The following is a 24222-nucleotide window of genomic DNA, read 5'->3' on the forward strand; positions in this document are numbered from 1 at the left end:
CCATGCCAGGCATAGTGTATGGACAGGTGTGTGAGTGCCATGCCAGGTATAGTGTATGGACAGGTGTGTGAGTGCCATGCCAGGCAGCCACGACCCAAGAGATACAGGTGGTCAGAACAGTGTCATTTCTTAGATGAAAATCTTGCCTTCTCTTCCTGATTCTGTAGTTTGCGGTTGAGGGTGGCGGTCGAATAGTTAGGAGGCTAGAGGTGGTACAGTATAGAAGACAAAAGTGAGTTTCCGCTGGAGATAGAAAGCATCCCCCCAAGCAATAAGATAATGTTTATCCCTTTCTAGTTCCCTGCCAGACAGCAGTGTGTTTGACCTTTAGACTGCATGTCTAATTGACAGTAGGCTAGGCAAATAGCAGAGATAAGTCAAGAGACTATAACCTTAGTAACTGGTCTGAAATACTAAAGTATAGACTTTCTGATTTCTTTATCTGCATCTGCTTCTTGTATATTTAAGCTCCTATTCTGTCTTACAAAATTTGGAACCTCCTATAGGCTATGACTGCCAATTTATATTTCTGATGCAGCTGTTTCAACTTCACACTTAGAATCTCTCCTTAACGTTTGTATTGCATTCTGCTATACAGCCTAACTTACTTCGTCTTAGTTAAGTGGTAATTCTGTCCTTCCCAGTAATGTAAGCCAATAATTTTGCAGTCATTCTTGCTATTTTACATTATGCTTGCATTAATTCTTAAATCTATCTGTTTTATCTACCTTGACATTACCTTCAGTATGTGACTACTTTTTCATTGCTTCAGTGTCCAGGTCTAGGTCACCATCCACTGTCATTGATTCTTATGGCCTGCGTGGTTTGTCTTTTCATCCTCACTCATGTGTTAGAGTCTCAAAGCTAGCTTGAGGGATCCTGTTACAACTTTAAGTCACATTAATGCTGCTCAAAGTATTTCAAAGGCCTCTGTAAGAAGAGAAAGCCTAAGTCTGATGGCCTGCGTTGTCCTGGGTGTTCTGACTCTTGCAGGGATTTTGCTCTTTAGATTCCTGGATATTTTTCTAACAGACACCACGTTTGTAAATCTGAGAGCTTTTCTTAGCTTTAGCTCAGAGAGTCTAAAGACTTGAGTCTTCATTTCCTGAATGACTCAAATTTCACCTTGCCTTTCTGACCTCCATGACTGTCTTTCATAAAACAGCAGTGCCTACCTAATCCTCTTTATCCCTTATCATCCTCGCAACCCTTATAGCCGTTTCACACAACATATATTGTTGCTTACTGTCTGTCTTCCTGATGGCAGATAGCTCCTTTTATTGCACTGTTACTGTTTACTGAGTGTGTTGCTCAGACTGTTGCTATCAATTAAAATGGATTCCTGATGTAAGTGGATGGTTCCCTGGCCAGGGATGGCTCAGTAGGAAAGGATTTGTCTACCTTGTTTAAGGTCCCACCTTTGTTCATAGTACTACCACCAGCAAAACCTCAAAAAATAATAGTATTTTCTTTGTCTGAGTGTGCTTTTTTGTACTTGATGTATTCTTTTGGCTCCCAAAATGATGAATGGTATGAGCATATATAAAAATGAACATTAAATGATTTATTTGCTTTACAAAGCAAACATTAATAATCTTTAATAAGAAACCTTGGGAAATAGATAATATTTACAAGGCCAGGATTAATTAAGGGCTTACTACCTGACACATGCTGTTCTCAATAAGTTCTTTGTGTGGATTTACTGGTCTAATTCTACCCTTTCACGATAACTCTTGTTTTGGACTTGAAAGTTTCCTTGAGTGTATTTCCAGGAATTAGCACTACATACCTACATAGGTGGGTTTTGTGTGTATTTAGTCTTTATTGAATGAAGGTTGGATTACATGTTTTTGAACTTTATATAAATAGAATAGCAAAGAATTTACCCTTTGGGTCTGGCGTCTTTTGTTCATCTTTTGGGAAAGTCATCCATCTGTTTTTGATTTGCTTTTTAAAATTTTCCTTCAGATTTATTGTTATGTAGATGAGTGTTTACCTGAATGTTTGTATGTGTATCATGTGTGCTCTGTGTTTGCAGAGGTCAAAAGAGGGACTCAGAACCCCAGGAGCTGGAGTTATAGATAGTTGTGAACCATCATGTAGGTGCTGGGAATTGCACCTAGGTCCTCTGCAAGAACCAATATTCTTCACCACTGAGCCAGCCCTCCAGAGCCATTCTGTTTTATATAGTTCCAGATTTTCCTCATGATCACTAGATTGAGTGTTCTCTAGTTCTCACTTGCTGCAGTGGTTTCCAGTTCTGAGCTAGTAGAGACAGTGCTGCTCTGCCATCCTGCTAACATCTGTAAATGTGCATATTGACCCATGTGTAAGTGTCTCGTAGCTGGCCTGGAGGGGACACACAGGTGTGTGTGAGTGTGCACATTCCCTCCTCCCATGTGCTCTCTGTAGTAGCACTGTTAGCAGGGACAAGGTTTTCTTTGTAGCCATATGGCTGAATTTATAGTGGTTTTACTTTGTATTTTATTATGAGCAATGCAATTGTGAACTCTTTACATATTAGTTAGCTGCTTGGAGGTATTTTTGTTTCTGATTTAGTCTTTATCTCCTATTGGTTGTTTAGCTGTTAATATTTCAATGTTTATTTGTCCAACTATTTCTTTTTAAATTAAAATTTATTATTGTTTTTGTGTATGTGTCTGCTACATGTGCTGTATGTATGCACATATGCACATGCCATGTAGAGACCCAGACTTGGCGTTAGATGTCGTCCTTGGTCACGTCTCACTTTATTTTTTGCAACAAGGTTTCACTGGGACCTAGAGCTCGCCAATTCAGCTAGACGGGCTGGCCAGCCAGCTCCTTAGATCCTCTTGTCTTCACTCCCCTAGGGTGGTGACTGTAGGCAGGCAGTGCTGTGCTTTGTTTCTGTGTGGGGGCTGGAAGTTGAACGGAGGTCTGGTTGCTTGGCAGGTGCTTTACCCGCTGAGCATCTCCCCTCACTGCCTGTAGCTACTTCTCTGTGTATCCATTCAAATATGAAAGCTTGGATATATTTAGAAACAGTTTCTTTTAGACTTGTACTGTCCAGTGTGGTAATTACTAGGTATATCCTATGGCTGCTTAAATAAAATAAAGGATATTATTATATAAAGATACAATATTAAAAATTCAGTTCTTTAGTCACACTATCTACATTTTTAAAAATTCAGTACTTGAAAATCTTTCTGTCTGAAGCTAATGTGAGGCACATAGAAATGTGGTTTTCTATCATCACAAAATTCTGTTGGACTGCAGGCTTCTGGAACGTGTCTGCATTGTAATTGGGCTATAGCTGAGTGTCCAGCTCTGTTCATATCTTCTGCATTTGGCAATCTTTCTAGAGAAAGGAAAAGCATCCTCTTAAGGGTCATATGGTCACATTTGTTGCAGAAAATTCTGACAGTAGTCTTTATCCCTCAGTTCTTTAGTGGGCATTCCCTGGAAGCAGTTGGTAGCTTTGCCACATTTGCCAATGCAGATCTCCTGTTTACCTAAGTGTATTTATTAGTGTTATTTCACTATTACAGGAGTAGCTATCCAGATTACAAGGAGGGGCAGGATCCTGCTGAGATTGAGGACTTGTCCGCAGAAAATATCTTGGAATGTGATGATGAAACCATGGAGCTGATACTTCCTTCTGGTAAGTGTGTCAGTCAAAACCAAGTTCCTTGGTGCCAATGTGCAGTGGAAGCAGCAAGTCTTCACCAGTTACCTGCTGTACTGAGGGAAAAAGAACACGAGCCTGCGTGTGTGTGTGTGTGTGTGTGTGTGTGTGTGTGTGTGTGTGTGTGTGTTTGTTTTCTCAAGTTCTTATAAACATTAAAAGTAGTTACTTAGCTCTAGGTTGGCTGTTTTGGGTTATTGTTTTTCCTTGTTTCTTTTCAGATTTAGAATATTTTGATTTAATTAATTAATTTTTAAAAAAATGTAGACTAATAGGTACCTCAGCCTCTATTTCTCCCTCTCTTTCCCTTCGGTGTAATATATATGTTGGTGTGTGTGGGCACATGTGTGTACACATGTGTGTATGTGTGTAGAGGTCAGAGGTTGTGCATCTTCCTGAGTTGCTCTTTTTATTACTTATTATTACTTGGTAGTTTCCCATTAGTTAGGCTAGACTGGCCTGTGAGCTGCAGGGATCCACTTGTGGCTCTCAGTTACAGATGTGTGTGGACATGCCCAGCGTTTTATCTAGGTCCTGGGCATCTGAATTCAGGTCCTAATGCTTACGTGATACACACATTATCAACTAAGCCAATTTAGTAACCTTTCTCTCAGGGGTTTCTTTTTTCTTCCTCGCTATTCCTCTCCCTCGTTGAACCGATTGCTCTGGTACCTGTGTCTGTACATAGGCTTTGTATTAGTCACTTTGCATAGCTTTGACCAAAAAAAAGCCCTGGATTAAACAAGATGTATCTTGGTTCATGGTTTCAGAAGATTTGGTCCATGGTCATTTATCCAAATGCGTTTGGGTAAGAATATCATGGCTGTGGGGCCCTTTGATAGAGGAGACTTCATTTTGTGGCAGGTAGTGAGGGAAAAGGAGTAGGGATAAAGTAGTCTCTAGGGACCTGCTCCACTGATTCACTTTGGTCAACTAGTCCTTCCACCTCGAGGTTCTAGGTTCTTCACTCAGGGAGCGTCTCATATTCAAACTGTAACCGGCTTCCAAAGTAGTTTAACATATTGATATTTGGATAACAGTGCTTGGGTTGCCTGTCTCTAGTAGTTGAGGAGAGGCATGGAGGATGAATTCTGCTTTCTCCCTTGGAACATAGGACTTATTGTAGAAATTTATTCCAGGAATGAGAAGATAAAGAAGTCATGAATGTGAGAAGCATCCATTGTTGTTTATTGTGTAGGGATAAAGAAATGAGGCCATTCACTGGCAGGAGTGGAGGAACCTCAGAGAGCATGGTCTGAAATAAAAGAGAAGGGAACAGGTGCCCGCTGTGTACTGAGTACACAGCACATTCAGGCTCTACGACAGGTCTGTGAGTTAGATTCTCTGGCATATGGAGCAGACATATGACCAAGCAATTTATCCAGGACCTTATAGCAAACCTTCCACGAGTCCCTACAGGGCATAGGGAGTTTGCGGTGATTGTTCAGCAGTAGCTGCACGTTTCTTGCCGGGGAAAATATCTGATGAAGCATCGTATGTGTGGAAAGTCTTGCTTTCCTGTTTTGTTATACCTAAGCGTCAAACCACATCTGATCTCACTGTGTAGTACAGAGCTGTCATTAACTCAGATCAATAACCTTCTTAATGCTTATGGTAGAGAGAGTATGTTGAGGATAAAATTCTTCCTACATGGTCGGGAAGTTTTATTGTAGTGTGTTGAAGTCTATACAATACAGAGTGGTAAAAAGGTGAATAGAACCCCTCTAAACCTCTTCTCGTTATTACAGAATGAGAAATACTACCAGTCCTCAGGGCCCATGGTTTCTGTATCTGCAGAATTAGTCAATTAATAATTGAGGATGTTAGAGAACTAACATTGTCATATCCTGGTTGTTCTAGAAACAGTGTAGTATAACTGTACTTATTGTTAGAATTGAGAGTAGTCTACAACAAAACAGCATATAGGAGAATATGTGTGGGTCGTGTGTAAGTGCTGCCTCTTGCTGTATAAGGAACTTGAACATCCTTGGATTCTGGTATCTTGAGAGTGAATTCTGGAACCAGTATCCTCACAAGTACTCAGTGCTGTGCAGATATTTAATTGATCTTGTAAGACAAATCTGTCCTCACTATATTAACTCCCAGCTCTTACTGGAGAATAAGGTAACAACATATTAAGTAAGCTGAATGAGGTGAGTCTTACAAAGCAGTGTCTGACATGTAGAACATTGTAATCTTCACTTCACTGTAGTATGTTATAAAGACATTACTAACAGGCAGGTCCTGTTATCCTAGTTGAGGATCATGCTCTATTTGGGTGAAGTTTTCATCTGGGTTCTACATTTTTGAAAATCGATAAGGAATACTTAATTATGTAGAAAGCACATTTTCTTAGGGTCGTTGAGTATTCTAAAGTTAATCAAAGCCCCAAATGGGTATCTCTTTAGGAAATGTCTTCTCTCATTCAGACAATTGAGCAATTCCGGAATGTCTTTTGAATGCTTTTCTTTTTAAGCATTTGTCTGTGTGGTCATTTTGTCCGTGTCACAGTTTTTCATCTGGACATCATCTGTCTGGTTTCTTTACAACCATCAGCCGCTTCTTTCTAAAACATGAGTATATTTTCTTTACCCTGCGTGGGTCCACATTGGGAGCCATTACCTTCAAGGTATATGAGAGCTTCTTCTGGCCCCTGTTGCCACCCACTGGTCTCCTGGGTCTCTGTATGAGCGGTGCTTCTGGTACTCTACTTCACCACAGACTCATCTTGCGTTTATGCCTTGGGAGATTATTCATGAATATCTCCTGTCTCCTAGGGTATGTGTGCATCCGTCTGCTAATTCACTTTGCTCTTTTGTAATCATTGTCTTGTTTGACTTCCCTTTTCCTTCTAAAACATGCAAGTAGTTTAAGTAGATGAATATTAACTTTACCTATTTGTAAGATACAGTGTGGCATTTCAGTACATGCATATAATAAATAATGATTCTGCCAAGGTGACTAGTATATTTATCATCGCTACATTATTCTTTATGTTGGGAAAACGAAAATTGTCCCTGTTGGCACTTGTGAAGTAATTGTCCTTCCTCATTATTAAGGTACATACATCTGTGCTGTAAAACAGGAGGTGTGCTTCCTCCTTTCCAAGCTCCTGTTGCATTTGAGAGCAGACTGCCCTGTCTCATTCCTCTTAGTACTGTCTCAGATACATAAAAGCAGGATAACTGTTTGTTGACTGAGATGGTGGCAGTGACTTTCAAAGGGAAGGCAAACTCACTTGAGTCTTCGGTCTGCGGTAATAAAGGAAAACGAGCAGAGGAAGCGTGCAGGAAGTAAGCGACACACTTGATTTTCTTTTGTGCCTCGTTACACATTTGTAACAACTCAGAGAGTAGAAATCTCTGAACATACCTTGTATAAAAATGTAGTGGCAGAATGTGGATCCACTAATAATTTTTTGAGTAAATGACCTCTGAAATTTCTGGGTATGCTCAATTTGTGTGCCAGCGTTAGCATGGATGTTAGTGTAAAGCCAATTTAAGAAGAATCATACACCTAAGAGTTTGCTCTAAACTGGTTTCAAAAGCATCAGTTGTGGTACCTTAAGTGTAAATAAATACTCAGATTGTTCCATAGTCAAATCAGCAGCTCGATAGTTCCAGAAGCAATGAAAGATATAACCAGTAGAGGGCACTCAGGGCATTTCTTTGGAAGACTGTGGCTTGGGTCAGTTTCTTTGCATGTCTTGCATTATTCTTCAGTTCCTATAGAGGAAATTGGTGTGAAATACACATTGATTTATCTGCCAGCTGGCCAGATGAAACTACTGTTGTATCCATGAGAAATACACAGTTAATCTTAGAAAGTTACATTTGGAGATACTCTCTAGTATCTGATATCAGTTGCATTGGGTGATCAGGAATGGACAGTTTCATCAGCAGTTACATGATGAGAGGTAGATGGACAGGAATTTCCTCGTCAGACTTAACTTGTTATTGGGCATGCACAACGTTCTAAAGCTATTCTGTTCTTCCCAAGGGTCTTCAAGTTGAGCTGCTCTAGTGCCATATATAGTGTTAATGCCAGGTTCTCATTGTTACCTGATGGCAAGAATAGCTCACTTCTCTCTTACCAGCTCTCAGAAGCTGTAAGATACTCTTCCAAATGTTGCTCACAATGTCTTTCCCCATTAGGTTCATCTCACATGGATGTTCAGAGATCGTGTTTCCCGAGTTGAGGCACAGGTACAAAGCAAGGTGCTGCCATAAAATGCCCAACACATCAAATAGCTGGTTTTAGAGAGATACCTTTTATCCATCCATACTGGTATCCGAAGACCACGAGATTAAATTTGAAGTTTCTTTTTGTCATGACCTGAGTCTGATCACAAAACATCACATCTGGGTGGCAGGGAGATACTTTCCAAGCATACAGGGACTCATAAATAACTTGATCCTTTTCCTATGTCAGTTACAGACATAGATGTTAAAAGCAAATATATCCTTCTACAGCTTATGTGATAAACTTTATATTTGCTTATTTGCCAATGGTTTTTACATAAGTTGAAAACTACTTTAGGAACTATACCCAGGATTTTACCCATACATATTTATTTTAGTGGGAACGACTATTTCATGCCTTGTATATGTTAAATATTCCATGTGTTTCTATTTGGAAAGGTATTTGATTGTTTATGTCCTAATTAATATTCTAAAAAACATAGCCTGCTTTAATTAGTAAACTCACAGGTGATGTTGATGCCACTGGCCTAGGGACCAGTCTCTTAGGATAGTATGGGAGCATTACCTTTTGAAAATCATTTTTCTGGTGGAGCCTAGAGTTAGCTGTCCCAGAGCTTACCATATTTATTAGTTTCTCTGCTCAGAAGTCAAGCCATATGATTTGGTTATTTCTCAGCAAATGACCAGAAAGCAATAGTTTAGTGTTCCATTCTGTCTCTAGCAATTGTTCAGATTCACTTCATAGCTCAGAAGCCAGTAGAGACGTGGAGAGTGTGGCTGTGCTCCATTAAAACTTATGGACTAGTGGAGTGGATTTCGGACCTCTAACAGATAGACCTATCCTTATATAGGAACCTCAAATTGGTCCTCTAGTAAATAACTTCATTTATGGGTTTTATTAGTGTAATTATAGAAGCTCCAGACTTTACATGGCCAATACTGTTGTCCCTTAGTTTTCCTAATTTGAAATGTATGTTCTCTTTTCTTTGTTTTAAAATTGTACTCACTATTATTGTGAGTGGGTGGGGGTGGCATTTGTGGCATGTTCCATAGTTTGTATGGGAAGGCTAGTGGACGACTCAGACTCAGCCTCCAGGTTGATTCTCTATCTACCTTAAATTTCTGGGGATTGCACTTGCTGGATTGGCGCACTGTACACCTATACTTGTTTACCCATCTTCCTGGCCCCCTTTCCTTTTTGCTTATAATGTATTGCACTATTGCTGGTAAGTCTGTGCATTGGTATATACAACCATTTTTGTAATGACATCAACATACATTGAAAATTAAAATTAAGAATTCATTTCTCAAAGTTTGTTTGATTTATGGTTTCACTTGATTTCTGTAAATAATCACAGGTTTAACAAGAATTTAGCTTAATCTTTTTGAGGTGTCAGGTGGTTTTCGTTATTTAGGAAGGAGAGAGTGTTATCAGCTTTGTCAGTGTGGCCAAATAATACTTTGATGTTGGTGACCTGCCTGTGCATTTTAATATGTGCAGTAGCATCTCTGTCCTTCAGCCACTAGATGCCAGTATCACTCCATCTGTAATAATAAAGACATTTACTGTAGGTGACAGATTTCCCTGTGTGGTAAAATTCACTCCTGTTGGAGGATGACTGGAACAGAAAACTGAACCAGAGAAAAGATGGTTTCATTTTTGTTCTGCTCCCATCATGGCTTGTAGACCCAGTGTCGAGGCTATTCCTTGCTTCATCTTCTTTCTCTTGTGGTTTTTTAGCCTTTATATATTTTCTTAATACTGGTATGTTTTTCTGTAGTGTATAAACATTGTCCTGGCTATATCTGTTTTCCTACTGGGATTCCTAAGGCTTGGTGCCATTGAAGATCTTTTGGGAAGCCTTTGGCTTAGAGCTCTGATCTGATAGAACAGTGTTTTATTTAAATACCGCTCTCTCTTGAAAAACAGGTGCCAGAGTGGGTCATCGTTCCTTGATGAGATACTACAAGCAACGATTTGGCGTGCCAAGAGCTGTGACGGTTGCTAGAAATCAAAAGGCTGTGGGCAGGGTCCTCCAGCAGTACCGAGCCCTGGGCTGGACGGGCAGCACAGGTACAGCATGCTTCTATGCGTGCGTTTCCTGGGTGCTTGGGTGACAGGTTATCATTTGTGCTGTCCTTCTGACTCCTTTCCAGGGGAAGCTTGGCTTCTTACTTCTGGGACTTCCATTATCACAGGATACTTAGGGCAATAAGTCTAAGACTCCATGACTTAAAAAAATTAATATTCCTGGCTTAGTAACTTAATATGCATCATGAACCTTTCCAGAAGATAATATGTATAAAAAAATCTTAGAAATCATTACAAGCTGAAATTATCAGGAGATAACACCGAATAAATAGTGTCTTGGTGGAGCCGTGGAGATAACCTGGCATGTGTAGTCTCACGTTATAAACTCTTACATCATGAGCATTATTAAACTTCAATTCTGTTTGCTCATTTGTACAAGGGAAATGATCAACAGGCCCCACCTTATAGTTGAGAGGCTTGTCTGTCACAATGTGTGTGTGATATGATGCACCCGATACAGGTAGCCCCCTTTGGCAATTTCCCCAATAGAAGTGGATTGAAATGAGTAAAGCTAACAGCTGAAGTTATTAAGCTTTGAAACTACAACGTGCTGTTACTTGACTCTCATAGTGTGCTGTACAAAGCTGTCTTCTCTGCTCTCCTGGGAAGTACAGTCCAATGGAGGTGATGAAGAGAACTTCCTTTCTGATGTCCCAGAAAGCCCTAGTGCCTAAAGCATTGCAGACAACACTGTTTACAAAGTTCTGATATGCACAGTTCTTAGATCCATGTAGATCTCTGAGCCCCAGTGCTTGGAACCCCCACATTAGATTCTGTCTTTAAATATCAAAACCCACTTTTCCACTTTGGAAATCCTCAACAAGGATTTGACTTCCTCTGACAGTAAATAAGAGACCCGCACCTCATTTCTTGCCCTCCTTCCGACCACAGGAGCAGCCCTCATGCGTGAACGGGACATGCAGTATGTCCAGAGGATGAAGTCCAAATGGATGCTGAAGACCGGAATGAAGAACAATGCCACCAAGCAGATGCACTTCAGGGCCCAAGTGAGATTCTGAGAGGCTGAGACTGAGAGCTACATCTCTTGCTGCACTTCCCTCCTTGTCTGAGGACCACTGAAGCCAGACTGCTGAATGGTTTCTTTGCTGCTACTTTAAATAAAGTCAAAATCATGTTTGTTCAATGTCATTTTTGAGCAGTGTTTAAAGCTTTTAAGTGGTGACGTGCTTGTTGGGCTCCAGGCCCTGCGTTACCTCCTGACAGTTGCTTTACTGCCTCAGTTTTCTGGCTATCATCACAAGGTGGGAACATAAGTGATTTGTCTACTCCAGAATTAGTTTAAAATTTGGAATAACTCATTACTTCTTGTCAGAGGGACCTTATGGCCTTTGACACTTTCGTAGGAGCAAAACTGAATGTCACCTATGAATGTGTGTGGCTTAGGAAAGTAGTCCATGTCTCCAGGCATATTGATAAAATGCAGAAAAGGAAAGAACAGAACATGTTAAGGGCTTGCTATGAAGGTTTTTTATTTTTAAATAAGAATGAAGAATGACTGCCAGCTTTTATGTAGTTTTTAGGACTGCCGCACAGTTAAATCTCTGAAGAGATTCTTAATTTAGGTTGCTTAGGAGAAAGCACTAATAATACATTGGCAGGGAAGCGAAGCTCAGTATTCATTGAGCTACCTGTGGGACTTTGGGAAAGTGATATAGTTTTTGTATTTTGGAGGTTGGTTCTTACAGTTCCTTTATCTCACAGCTTGTGAGGCTCATGGAAACAAAGGACCCATTCCAGCTTCCCGGCAGTATGTTTGTGAATAAACTCTCTTTCAATACAAAAAGTACCATATGGAGGTCAAAGCTAGGAGTGTCCTGTGACAGTGACTAAGGATAGGCCAAGGTGGCCTAGAACCTGTGCTAAATGGCCTTTGCCAATCTTTTATTTTGACATGTAGAATACAAGCTACAGGTCCTGATATGGAACCTGTGTCGCTCAGGATGCAAATTAACTACTGTTTAAAAAGAGAACAGGGCCCCTTGGTTTGAATTCTATTCCTTCATCTCTTCTAGCATCCTCCTCACAGAAGTCCTCCGTCTCTTGACATCTCCGACATATGTTTAAATCTATACCTTTGTAGTATGTCAGGTGATGTGCTTTCAATTTACACTCTATTGAGTATGTGTTCTAATTGTGTTAGACCTCTTGCAGGTTTCTTTTCAGTCAACAAGTGTCAGGCATCTAGCTCATTACTTCTGACAGTTACCTGATACCACTGTGCGTTTACCTCCTGCTGAGCTTATAACTTGGCTGCCTCTAATCCATCAGTACCACATCAGGACCTGTAGCTTGAACTCCAGCTTGTACTTAGTTTTATAGGCATACCTTTTTGTCATCTTTTCTTCCTCCTTCCTTCCTCTTCTGCTTCTTACCACTGGAGTAGGAGACAATGGTGGTGGTATTTACTAACCTCAAATACCAATGCTACCCCATTTATTAGCTATCTTTTCCATCCAGCAGGAGAGCCTTTTTCTGATTTGGAGTACAACCTAGTTTTTCATTTCTGTCCACATAAAATATAAAACGTAATTTATATGCCATTTTGACTTGTGTGGGGGCCTTCCTCCTGTGAGTAATCCCAGGACCAGGTAGAGCTCTACCAGGTTGGCTTGTGTGGCTTTAGCTGGAGACAAGACTGGCTTACAATTGAAGACAGCATAAACTTGTCCCTCTCCTTGGATGTAGCAGAGGTACCTGGTGGCCTGGTTTTCACTGCCCATCTCCAGAATAGACTCTTGATGTATTCTGGGTCTGTACCACAGATTCGTGTTTTACTGAATAAATAAGCAAATTTTTATAACTTTTCATTGTAAAATATAGTATTTTTGCTATATTTTCATATATTTCATGTATTTTCATATATTTCATAGAGGAAGAAATAAAGAAGTTCAGTAACATTTTAAAGGCGACAACAAATAGAGGCCTGAGATGATGATTCTTTGCTCAGGCTTCCTAATACTGCTGCAAAATTGATTCCGGCTGGGGCCTGTTTCCCCAGATTCCCCAACAGCAAGTTGTGATGGTGTAACTGAGTGTGGGCCAACAGTGTGCACACAGAGTGGTATAGTTAATTGCAGATCAACCCTGAGACAGACTGCTTTGGTTCTGCTTCTTTTTCCCCATAAGCTGGAAACTGTGTTTCCATACAGATAAGGGATAATGCCTGCGGGGTGGCAGAGCAATCGTGGATGGAATAATGTTTCCAAGTGACCGGGAATAAAGCTATCTTGCCAATTGCTTTGGTTGGGTTAATCAGAAAGTGAAGCCATAATGCTGTGGCGTTTCTATTAGTTTCTAACGTACTCTAAGAGTCCCCAAGTGATGCATACATACGGTGCATGTAATTCAAATTTGTTTGAGATACAGTTGACAATAACTGTTTCTTCCCATGTGACTATTTTCAACCTGAGGTGGGCTCAGTTCTTAGGCAGAACTTGGTTTAGAGACAGTGGGAAATAAGTACAACTTATAATCTTGGGGATTTCTTCAGAGATGCACACACTATATAAGTAAGTTTGTGTGTGTATGTATGTATGAATGTATGTATGTATGTATGTATGTATGTATGTGTGTGTGTATGTATTGCCTGGGAGGAAGGGTACATTTCATTTTAGTTTGTAAACTATCCTCCAGGGAAGTCAGGGCAGGAATTCAAGGCAGGAACTGGTGCAGAGGCCATTGGAGGAGCACTGCTTCCTGGCTTGCTCTTCAAGGCTTGTTCAACCTGCTTATTGAATCTGGGACCACCAGCCCATTGGTGGCCCTGCCTACCGTGAGGTGGATCCTCCCACATCATTAAATGCTACAGGCCAATTTACTAGGAACATTTTCTTGTTTGAGGTTCCCTCTTCTAAAATGACTCCAGCTTATGTCAAGGTGACATAAAAGTAGCCAGCACAAGGAGTAATTGATTTTCCCACCAAGATTGGCAAAGAACAGCCTGTGTGGGTACATAATGTGTAGTTGAATCAGATTGCCTGTGTGAATCCCCAGGGTGGGCTATGTATGCATGAATATCTGAGGCTGAAGCCTAAACTACAGTGGAAACCCCAGCAACTAGAAATTCAGGGCAATGCTTTTATAATCTCATTTATCTTCTTTGTTTTGGGACAGCACAGAGAAAATATTTTCATAAGTTGCATGGCAGCTACATGTCTGCTTGTCCCTCTGCCTCCTAGGTCCCCAGCCTTCCTTTGATGATGGGCTGGACCTACTTATTCTCATAGTAAAGTGTGCAAGCAAGGCTGTCAGTTTCAGTGGGAGTCATTGAAGGCAGTTGGCTTTCAGTTTTCTTGTGCTCTTGACCACGCAAGAAATCAGATTATCCAGAGGAGTTCATATGGCATGGAGTCCCAGGCCAAATGGGACTTGTGATAGTCCCCGATGAAACTCCAGCTAACTGCCAGCACCAACGACCAGCATCTGAATACCTTACATAGCGTTCACGTATAACTTTACATAACAGTTTCCAGGCATAACCTTAAGACAGAGCCAAGTAAAAACTGCCCGTGAGCCTTTCTCAAATTGAACGATGGAATTGACTGTTACAGCACAGTTGTTTTCCTAAGATTTATACCACGAACTTCACACATTAGTAACCAGAATGCATTGTTCATACATTCTTTGTCTTCCACTTTCCACCTCGTGTTGGAGTTTCTCTATCAATAAACATCTAAGTCCTAGATTTACACATACTATCTTAGCTCATCTTCATGTCACCCTTAAGAAGCAGGTAGTCCTCAGTTACAGCTGAGGAACCATAGGTGTGACAGCACAGAGCCACACTGCTCTCAGTCACTGTTCTCTGCTGAGAAATGAGAGTCCCTTGGAATCACAGAACTTTAGATTATGGCCAGACATTGGATCTGATTTAAGTCACTACCCACCATTTCATCTTTTAGCTTTGAGTTTTGGTTACATGTAAAAATCTGTGTACTCTGGATGGTACAATGTAACTTGTCTATGGAACACGTGAGTATCTGACTGCAGGAAGAAACATTTCTTCAAATGTTCATGTGTTTGTTAACCACTATTCTGAAAGCTGTTTGCAACCAGTAAGGAGGTGTGTTTGTATTTTTTTTTATTTATTTGTGTGTGTGTGTGTGTGTGTGTGAATGTGTTTTGCCTGATTGTAATTGTGTTGTGCATTATGTATGTCTGTTGTCCGTAGAAGTCAGAAGAGGATGTCATGTCACCTAGAACTGGATTACAGATAGTTGTGAGCCACCATATAGGTGCTGGGATCCAAACCTGGGTCCTCTACACGAGCAACAAGTGTTTTTTAACTGCTGAGCCATCTCTATACCCCAATTTGTTTTAGTATTATTTTCTGAGTAAACACAGTAGTTTTTTTGGAGGAGCTAAAGAATATTCATTTAGCATATCCCTATATTTAATAAACCTGTTTGGATAATTAAAACTGTACTGAAATCACCCAAATTGTGTTTCCTAAATCTATAATTTTGATTATGTTTGGAGAGATGGCTCAGTGGTTAAGAGCACTGGTTGCTCTTCCATAGGACCCAGGTTCAATTTCCAGCACCCACATGCTGGCTCACAGCCATCTGTACCTCAAGTCTTAGGGGAGTCAGTGCCCTTTTTGCCTCAGCAGGCACTGAATACATGTGGTGAAGGCTAACGTTCAGGCAAAACACCTGAATGTATTTTAAAATTCGAAGTTCTGAATTTCTCATTATTATATCACTTATGTTTTTTATTAAAACCACACCTGGCATTCCAGTCTCAATAGCATTACACTTAGAGTCACGTGTCTCGGGTGTGTCAGATGGCTTCAGTTTCCCTTTCTCAAACACGGCGTCTGCAAAGGTGGAAGGTCAAGATTCTAAGAGAAGGATTTCAGAGCTCCTGGGGTATTTAATATTGTGTACTGCATGGGAATGAAAATACTAAGCTGACAGTAAACTGAGCGAATGGAAACTTTTAACATTGGAGTTTGGACTGACTTGTTCCGAGATGTCTTTCATATTTCCTTCTTTAAGCAAGTGAAATTGGGACAATTTATAAATATATTTTCCTTCATCTTGAAACTTGGGGGTGGGATTCCTGGATATACTTACATGTATGTAATGTGAAAATTCAGCAACAGTGTTAAAACTTAGTAAGATGCTACATTTGATTTATATAGATGAACTCATTTAGTCTCTAAAGAGTTCTGTGAACACGGTTCCAGATGTTTACGCTACAGACAGAACACTTGACACTAACAGTTACAAAGGGGTTTGTTTGGGTTATATTGTTCTTTTAAGCTGAGATCTTTTTAGAGTACTCAGGTTTCTTAAGACTTTGTGATAGTTGCATCTATGAGTTATTATAAATTAAAAATGTTTATTTATTGAAAAGTAATAAAATCAGGGCTGGAACGTAGTTCAGTTGCTACAGTGCTTGCCTATCATGCAAGAAGTTTGATCTAGGCACTGCATAAACTGAGTATGGCTTCCTATATCTGTGGTCCAAGCACTCCAGAGGTAGAAGGAGGAGGATTAGGAGTTCAAGGCCAGCCTCTATTATATAGCAAATTCACAGCCAGCCTAGGATACATGAAACTTTGTCTCAATAAAATAAAAGCAATGAAATTGTTATTTGTTAACATTAATATTTTTTTCATAAAAAATAGCACCCGAAGCTATGGTGAGATGAGCAAGTTTAAATTGCCTTAATCTGTTTTGTGGTGCTATAGCCACGCCACAGATCAATTTGTAAAAAAAAAGAAATTTATCTCAGAGCTCTGGAGGCTGAATTCAGTATTAAGGTGCTAGCAATCTGGCAAAGGCCTTTCATGGTATAAATGAAAGATCAAGAGAAAGTCAAGCCTGCTTTAATAAGCTCACTCTTGCAACAGGAAACCCACTGTGACAGCAGTATTAATCAGTTCATAAGGGCAGAACCTCTTAAAGGTCCTGTCTCAACACTGTTGCACTGGGGACTCAAAATATGAATTTTGGAGGACACATTCAGACAGCACATAGCATTTCATGATGAGATCTGCCCCAAGTTCAGGTATTCACAATGTACAGTTATTCTACCCAAGTAGCTCCCAAAGACTTATCCAACCGTTCTTGTGGGCTGGCGTCTCTCTCATGATGCAGCTCTCCTAGACTTCGTTGCTGTGCAGATTGTGGTCTCTAAGGCTGCCTGACTCCCAAGGGTACCAGACAGTCACCTCAGGGAATTTTCTTTATTTGCTTTGCTCTTAAGGATCCCTGGACATTGTCCTAATGAGTCCTCTCTGCTGCTGATTTGATGTCTGCCTGGAGCTATCTGTCATTTGAAATCTAGGTGAAAGTTACCATGGCTTTCACAGCACTTGCTTTCTACATGTTTGTGAAATTAGAATCACATGCATGTCACCAGTTTATCTCATATCTTCCAGAGCAGAGGGTCAAGCTATACTCTTGAGCTTGAGATTGCTTGAGACAAGATTTGGTGACAAAGAAGCACTCAGTTTGAATCTCAAGAAGCAGAGGCCGTTGGTGGTGTAAGGCAACAAATGGCGCTATTCCACAGACACGTCTCTGGAAATTTGACCGACTTTGCCTCAAAGATTTCTGGAAAATGCCTTTGGGGTCACTCTCCTATTGTTTTGTTGAAAGGAACCTGTTTTCTATTTACACCAGTCTCCAGCAAGTAGATGGTTGACCACAAACTTGATTCTCTTACTTGAACATAATGTTTTATTCTTAGCGTGGTTAAGGAGAGGGTCTTCCAAGTCTTCCATGACGCCTCTCTTTTGATTGTAATCCCCACCCTAAAGTTGCTCCTCTTGTCGCTCGTCTAATTGTAAACAACCACAAGAAGCCACACGCCATCTTAGGCTCTTTCCTGCTTAGTTAATTCTAACTCCTTCCTCTTGAATTCCATTTTCTCTGAAGACTTAGAACACGGACACAATTCCATCGGTTCTTTGTTAGTTTTAAGGGTGGACTTGAGTTTCTAATACCCTTTTCTTCATTTCCTTTTGACTCCCTCTTTACAAAGTCCTTATCATCTGTGTTTCTATTTGTAGTCTGACTAAACCAGTTTCTTTCACCATTTGTCTTCTGAACTTTCCCCAAATTTTCACTCAATGCTCCACTCATTGAAACACAGGATTCTTCAAGCCTGTCCTTCCAGCCTCTGCCCATTATTCCATTCCAAGTAATTTTCAACATTTCTAGGTATTTGGTATAGTCTGGGTTCCTCATTTCAGTAACTTTTTTTTTTCTCAATCTGTTTTCTATTGCTGTAGCAGAGTCATGCAGACTGTATAGTTTATATAGAAATATATTTCTCATAGCTCTGAAGGCTCAGAAGTTCAACGTCAAGTGTCACTGAATATTCTTACTGTGACATCACATGCTGGTAGAGGGCAAGGAAGAAGCAAGAAGAGAGTGTGGCTCATATCTGTGATCCTGTCACTCAGGGGTTTGAAGCAGGAAGACTTCCATGAGCTGGAGGCCAGCCAGGCTGCATAATACATTATACACCCTGAGCTAATGTGTACAATCCTGTCAAAAAAAAAAAAAAACCAACCAAGCACAATGGGCGAGGAGGAGGAAGGAAGAGGGAGGAGGTAGAAGAGGAAGAAAGAAAAGAAAAACAAAGGTCAAGACAACAAGGGCTGACCTCACAGGTAACTGACAAAACATGGAAGCAATATTAGTCCATTCATAAGAACAAATCCTTGGCTGAGGAGATGGCTCAGTTCAGTAAGAGCTTACTTTGCAAGCCACAGGACCTAAGTTCAGATCCCCAAAACTCAAGTGAAAGCCAGGTGCACTAGCATGCACATCTGTAATCCCTCTGCTCCTATGGGAAGATCGGAGGTAGAGACAGGAAATTCCCCTGAAGTGTGCAGGCCAAATAGCTTGGAGTGTATAGTACAGAACAACCAAAGACCCTTTCTCTAAACAAGGTGGAACACAAGGCTGACACCTGAGGTTGCCCTTTAACTTCCACATGTATACAATGGCTCATGTGTTCCCCATGAAACAACAGTAACACACACACAGACACAGACACAAGGCAGAGCCTTTATCACCTAATCTCCCATAAAAGAAGTGCAACTTCTTGTCACTGTTGTACCCGGCATCAGGGTTTTAGTATATGTTCCTGGGAGAGGATACCCAGCATGCCCTTTTTCTTCTCAAATCTCATTAAATGTGTAGCTTGAAAGAATCAGCTACTGTATCTTCCAAATATACATCATGAATACAAAGTGCATATGTAAACCATACATAGACCCTGGAGATTCGTCTATTCTCTAATGGAGAAACATGGATAAAGGAGTAAGCCACATCTCGGTCTTATTACCAAATTACCTTTGGCTTTGCAAATGCTTTGCAAGCATTTCAGTGACATCCTGGCGTTCCTGGATTGTACTTTGAAGAGCTACCACACTGTGTTGTTCTTCAGGACACGTGGAACATGATCTGGGTGATTAGTAGATGCTCCTGGAGAAACACTGCTTGCTGTAAGCCTAGGCCTCTGTAAGAGTGAGTAGCAGTGGCTATGCACCCAGAGCCTGGGCCGCCCACCCGCTTCTGCCTCTGGCTGTTCTTGGCCTTTTCTCCTACTCCTCACCTTTCTTATAGGACTTGCCACTAGTCCTTTGCTAACCACTTTTACATCCCGAAATCTACTCCACAAGATTCTCAGTGAGTGCTAAGACACAGAGGGTGCCTGATCAAGGTTGGTTTTTCCTTCACATTAGCTACTGATAGGCAAGACCACGCCCAGCCAGGAGGGAAGAGAAAGACTCAACAGGGACAGATTTCCAACTCGTATTTAAAAGCCTTTGAATTGGTTTACAGATCCATACGCCTGGGTTTCCAGAAACTTTATTTTAGACATCCCCAGGGCCTGGAGAACCAACTGTCAATCAGTGCATTAATTTTTCTAGAAAAGAATGTATTCCCCTGACTACAAAGCTTTGGTATTGCCTCCTGTCTATCACGGTGCACATTCCATTTTGTTGTTCAGAGCTGTGGAAATTTAGACTGTAGATAGGATATGATGCCTTCTTCATGATGCACCAGTATAAAATGAGGGATTTTGAGCATGCTATTTCCTTTCATTCTCTCAACTCCATGAGTAAAAAAACCCTTATGTCTAAGGATCTAGAAACACCTTGACCTAGTATTGCATTTCGGTCATCTCTACCGGATCCTAGGACTGGAATAGCAGACTGTACGTTTTTGCCTGTGGATATTGCCAGTGTTGCTGAGACTATAAATGTTAGTGGCAAGGACTTAGATACTTGGTGATTCTAGTTGCATCAACATATGCATTAATGAAGGTATTAACACTTTATATTTAGCTTATTGAAAATATCCCTGGCAGAGACCATGGTACTCTGAAGAATCAAGATAACATGAACGCACACAATAAGATCTATTACTCATTACATTCCAAGTCATAGAGACCAAAGAGGTGACAGCAGCCAGTAAAAACCTAAACACGTTGCTCATAATCTCTAATGCACAATTTTTTTCACAGAATAATCAACACTGGAGTTGTTTGAAGATTAAAAATCCTGGTTCCAAATGAATGTTGGACAAAAATAAAAGATTATAGGACTCTAAGTAACACTTCTGACAACTTTATCAGAATTTGAAACGACACAAGTGTTAGAGCGATGTTTGGAGTCTTGAAAAACTTTTAATTATTGGTTTCCGTGAGATTTAATAAATCTCTATAGTTTCAAAGTTCAAATCATTTAAAATTTTTACCTAAAATATTTTCTAGCTTCTGGAGGAAATACACTACATCTGTGCGGGCATCTGTACATGTCATGGCTATTAAGAGGGAATTTACCTTTGCACCCAGCTTAAATTACATCTATTTTAATTACAGTAGACCTGAGCTTGCCACTGTCACAACCTCAGCAGTACGGCATTTCAAATACCTCTGCTATGTCAAAAAGTAGGACAAAGCTGTTTGTTAAAGGGTAGAGGAATCGAGAGACACAGACTCTTACACTATGTGAATGTTCAGGGGAAGGAGTTGTGACTGCAGTGGAGAGTTGGTAGGATCTGGTTTTCCTCTTTATTCTCCTCCCTTCTACACCTTCCTGTCTCTGGGTCTCTTTGTTTCTCTTTATTTTGTCCTTTAAACATTGACATTTCACTCTGTCCATACACCAGACTACTGCTGCCTTATTGCCTTATTGTTCATTACATAGAACATCTTTAGGAAAAAAAAATCAGAACAATTAGTGGGATCCATGGCTTCTCCCTGGATCCCTGGTAACAGGTGTGGCATCCATAGTAGATTGTCTTGCTCAGAGCCATTAGATGTGTGGCCCTATCTCCCTTGTGGACCACAGGAACACTCTCCTCTCCCTCTTAGGAGTGCTGACCTTGGCAGTGCCCAGTTAAGTCCCCCAACCTTGCAGAAGGAAACATACTTCTCAAGACCACACCCCAGTCTGCAGTAGGGTAGGGTAGCCTACACTCCATGTCTGGCCTCCTTCCTTGACTAGAACAAATCTGGCAGCAATCCATGGCATTTCCAAAGGCCTCTGTTAGCTGAATCCCAGGTAATTTTCTCCTTCTGTGGACTTCTTTGTCTTTTATTCTCATATAATAATTGATTCTGGCGACATTTAACAGTAAAAATCCTTCACAGAAAATTCTGGGGTCTGGAGTGAGGCCATGGAAGGGAAACTCTAATTCGAGGCTGAGTCCTCAGCTGCCCAGCATGGCCAGCAAGGATGCTCTAGCTGTGTGGTTGGAATACTGATGGCTTCAGCTGCTGCAGCCATGCAATTACTGCAGCTTTCACTGTGATGAGATGTGAAGGCAATGTACTAGCTGTGTCCAGAGTCCTTGAGAGGTCCAGGGCCAGTGGTAATTGTTAGTGCAGGGCAGTTGGATAGCAGCCGCTTAGTGCTAGAAAATGAATTAGAGAAAGGTGAGGAAGGTTGCAGTGATTGATCACCAATTTCAGGCTAAGTGTGAAGGCTAGAAGGTATACAGTGGTTTATAAAGAGACTTCCATTGCTTACAGCCAGAAGCAGAAACCAGCCAGGCTCACACCTCGAACTTAACTCTATGACTAGCAGAGCTCCAGAGAAGGCAACATTTCTAACGCCAGCAAATCTGCTCCATTGGGGTCAGAGACCTGGCTTGATTCTGAGACAAGCCTAGAATTTCTAGATGAACTCAATGCCCTGGGCTCATTCTCTAATTCAGAGCTTCTTTTGCTCACTCAACTGAAGATAAATTGGAAGGCTTTGCCTTTACAGCATGTTCCCAGCTCTGGATTGGTCCTGACCCCAAACACTACACCAATAACTAGGATCAGCAGTGGGGGCCTCCAAGCCAAATCCAGCCTGTAGTCTGTCTGGGGTAAGATGGCATTGGATTCCACCATGCTATTCAGTGCCACATTGCTCCTGGGTGCTTTCATGCTGCATTGGAAGAGATGGACAGGCTCAACAAGGGGGAAAACAGTTCTTTTGGGATAATTTTAGTGGCTGCAGAAGCAGAAATGCTGGTTCTGATAAGGAAGAAAAAATTAATATATGCCAAAGACTATGTAAGACCTAACAGAAGTCTACATTCTGAAGAGCCTGGATTAAGTTGGATGGCTTATGGCATTAGACAAGGTTTATCTGTGTTGAGCTGTCCTGGGATACAAGACTTAGTGCTCTTGGTTTACTTGTGGATTCTCTTGACTGACTCTTCCTTTGTTGCAACGTGATTGCCAAACTCAGTAAGGCAGATATGTGAGGAGTGTATTAGCAGACAATAGCAAAAGAAGTCAAAGAGCGGAAAGAGGCAGACAAGCTGTCTAGAACGCATATGCTCTGTAAGGAAAGAAAACTCACACGGTTACTGGTTAGATGACAAGCCACTTGCCAAAGCTAAAAGGCACAAACTGGTGAGGTGAAGCCTAGACCACTGAGACGTTTAATGGTGACTGTTCTCCACAGGACAGTGATGGTGCCATCGATAATGTTGTGATGGAACTGGTCTCTCTAACAGCAATGGGAATAATAAGGTTCCAGGATGATGGAAGCCACTTGACTTAGGTAGTAGAAGAAGGGAGCTTGCAGTCGTTTGAATGAATGCCAAGGTGAAGACAGAAGAAAGCTTCTGTCTGGAGAAGGCTACTGACACTTACATCAGACCTTCCTCATCTGTAGCAGGTTTCTGAAAACATTTCATATATGTGTATGTGTATGTGTATGTGTATGTATATGATGTATATGTATGAAAAGCTTCACTTATAGAGCACAATAAGAGGTTAGCAACCAATAATAAAATAGACTAATTATAAATATTGTAGTAAAAGTTATATAAATTCTCTTTCACGTTGTATTACACCCATTCTTCTTGTCCTGATAGGAGATGAAACTGTCAGTGCCTGTGTTGGGGAATTTGTTTCGTTGTTTGAAACATTATTGTAATGACATTCTGGACTTATTTTGAATAGCTGTAGCATGATTTGTTGACATTTAGACTGTTTTAAGTTTCTTGCTATTAAAAATTCAGTCTGGCCATGGTGGGTGGTGCAATGTGGGGTTAATGACACAGCCCTGTGATATAACAATGGAAGACTGTGTCAGGCACGCTTGAACAGAAGCACTGCCATACCACAACAGAGAATTTCACAACCAGGATGACCTCTGAGTAAAAGTAAATCCTTCCCTAAGTTGCTTCCTATCAGGCATCTGATCACGGTAATGAGAAAGGCAACAAGTATCCGCCCACACTATACTGAAAAGCCATGACTAATATCCAGACCTGTGTCAGTCCTTTGATGCAAGACCTGGCCATGATCCTTGGTTAAAATGAAGATTGTAAAGAGTAGTTAATCCTCTTCTCAGTAGGTTCTTTTACTCTACAGATTTACCTGGTGAACATTTGCTCCATTTCTGGTGATGTTATATCCTTAAAATTTTATCCATAGGAGTTGGCCGAATACCCTTGTTAGCACTGTGGTTTGTAAGGTGAACTTTCTTTGTACAGGAGGTCAAATGGAAGCCTCTGGAATTTTCCTGCCATGACCAAGAGAATACACTAAAACTCAGGATATCACACACAGGGAGAACAGCAGAGATTCCAAACATATCCAGCCGTGAACGAGGGGAGGTCCTCACAGAATCCTCACCAACCCGTTATTTAGCACCCTTCAAAATTATAGGACGTAGACAGATCTGGGGGGAGTTAGGGAAGAGAGAACCATAGTCAGAATATGTTGTATGAAAAAATTTTATTTTCAATAAAAAATAGAGA

The 24222-nt window shown here is 40.9% G+C and overlaps 1 protein-coding gene across 1 annotated transcript in view; it reads left to right on the forward strand.

The window, feature by feature from the left end:
• The window catches only part of Znf622 (zinc finger protein 622), a 14819-nt gene extending 3709 nt beyond the window's left edge, over positions 1-11110 (forward strand). The window contains exons 4-6 of the mRNA XM_028767622.1: positions 3531-3643; positions 9800-9943; positions 10853-11110. Of these exons, the coding sequence (XP_028623455.1) occupies positions 3531-3643; positions 9800-9943; positions 10853-10980 (385 nt within the window). The 3' untranslated portion in view covers positions 10981-11110. The remainder of the gene's footprint in view (positions 1-3530; positions 3644-9799; positions 9944-10852) is intronic.
• Positions 11111-24222: the final 13112 nt, after the last annotated feature.

The sequence above is a fragment of the Grammomys surdaster genome, unplaced genomic scaffold (genome assembly GCF_004785775.1).
Source record: "Grammomys surdaster isolate TR1022 unplaced genomic scaffold, NIH_TR_1.0 174, whole genome shotgun sequence".
Classification (NCBI taxonomy): Eukaryota; Metazoa; Chordata; class Mammalia; order Rodentia; family Muridae; genus Grammomys; species Grammomys surdaster.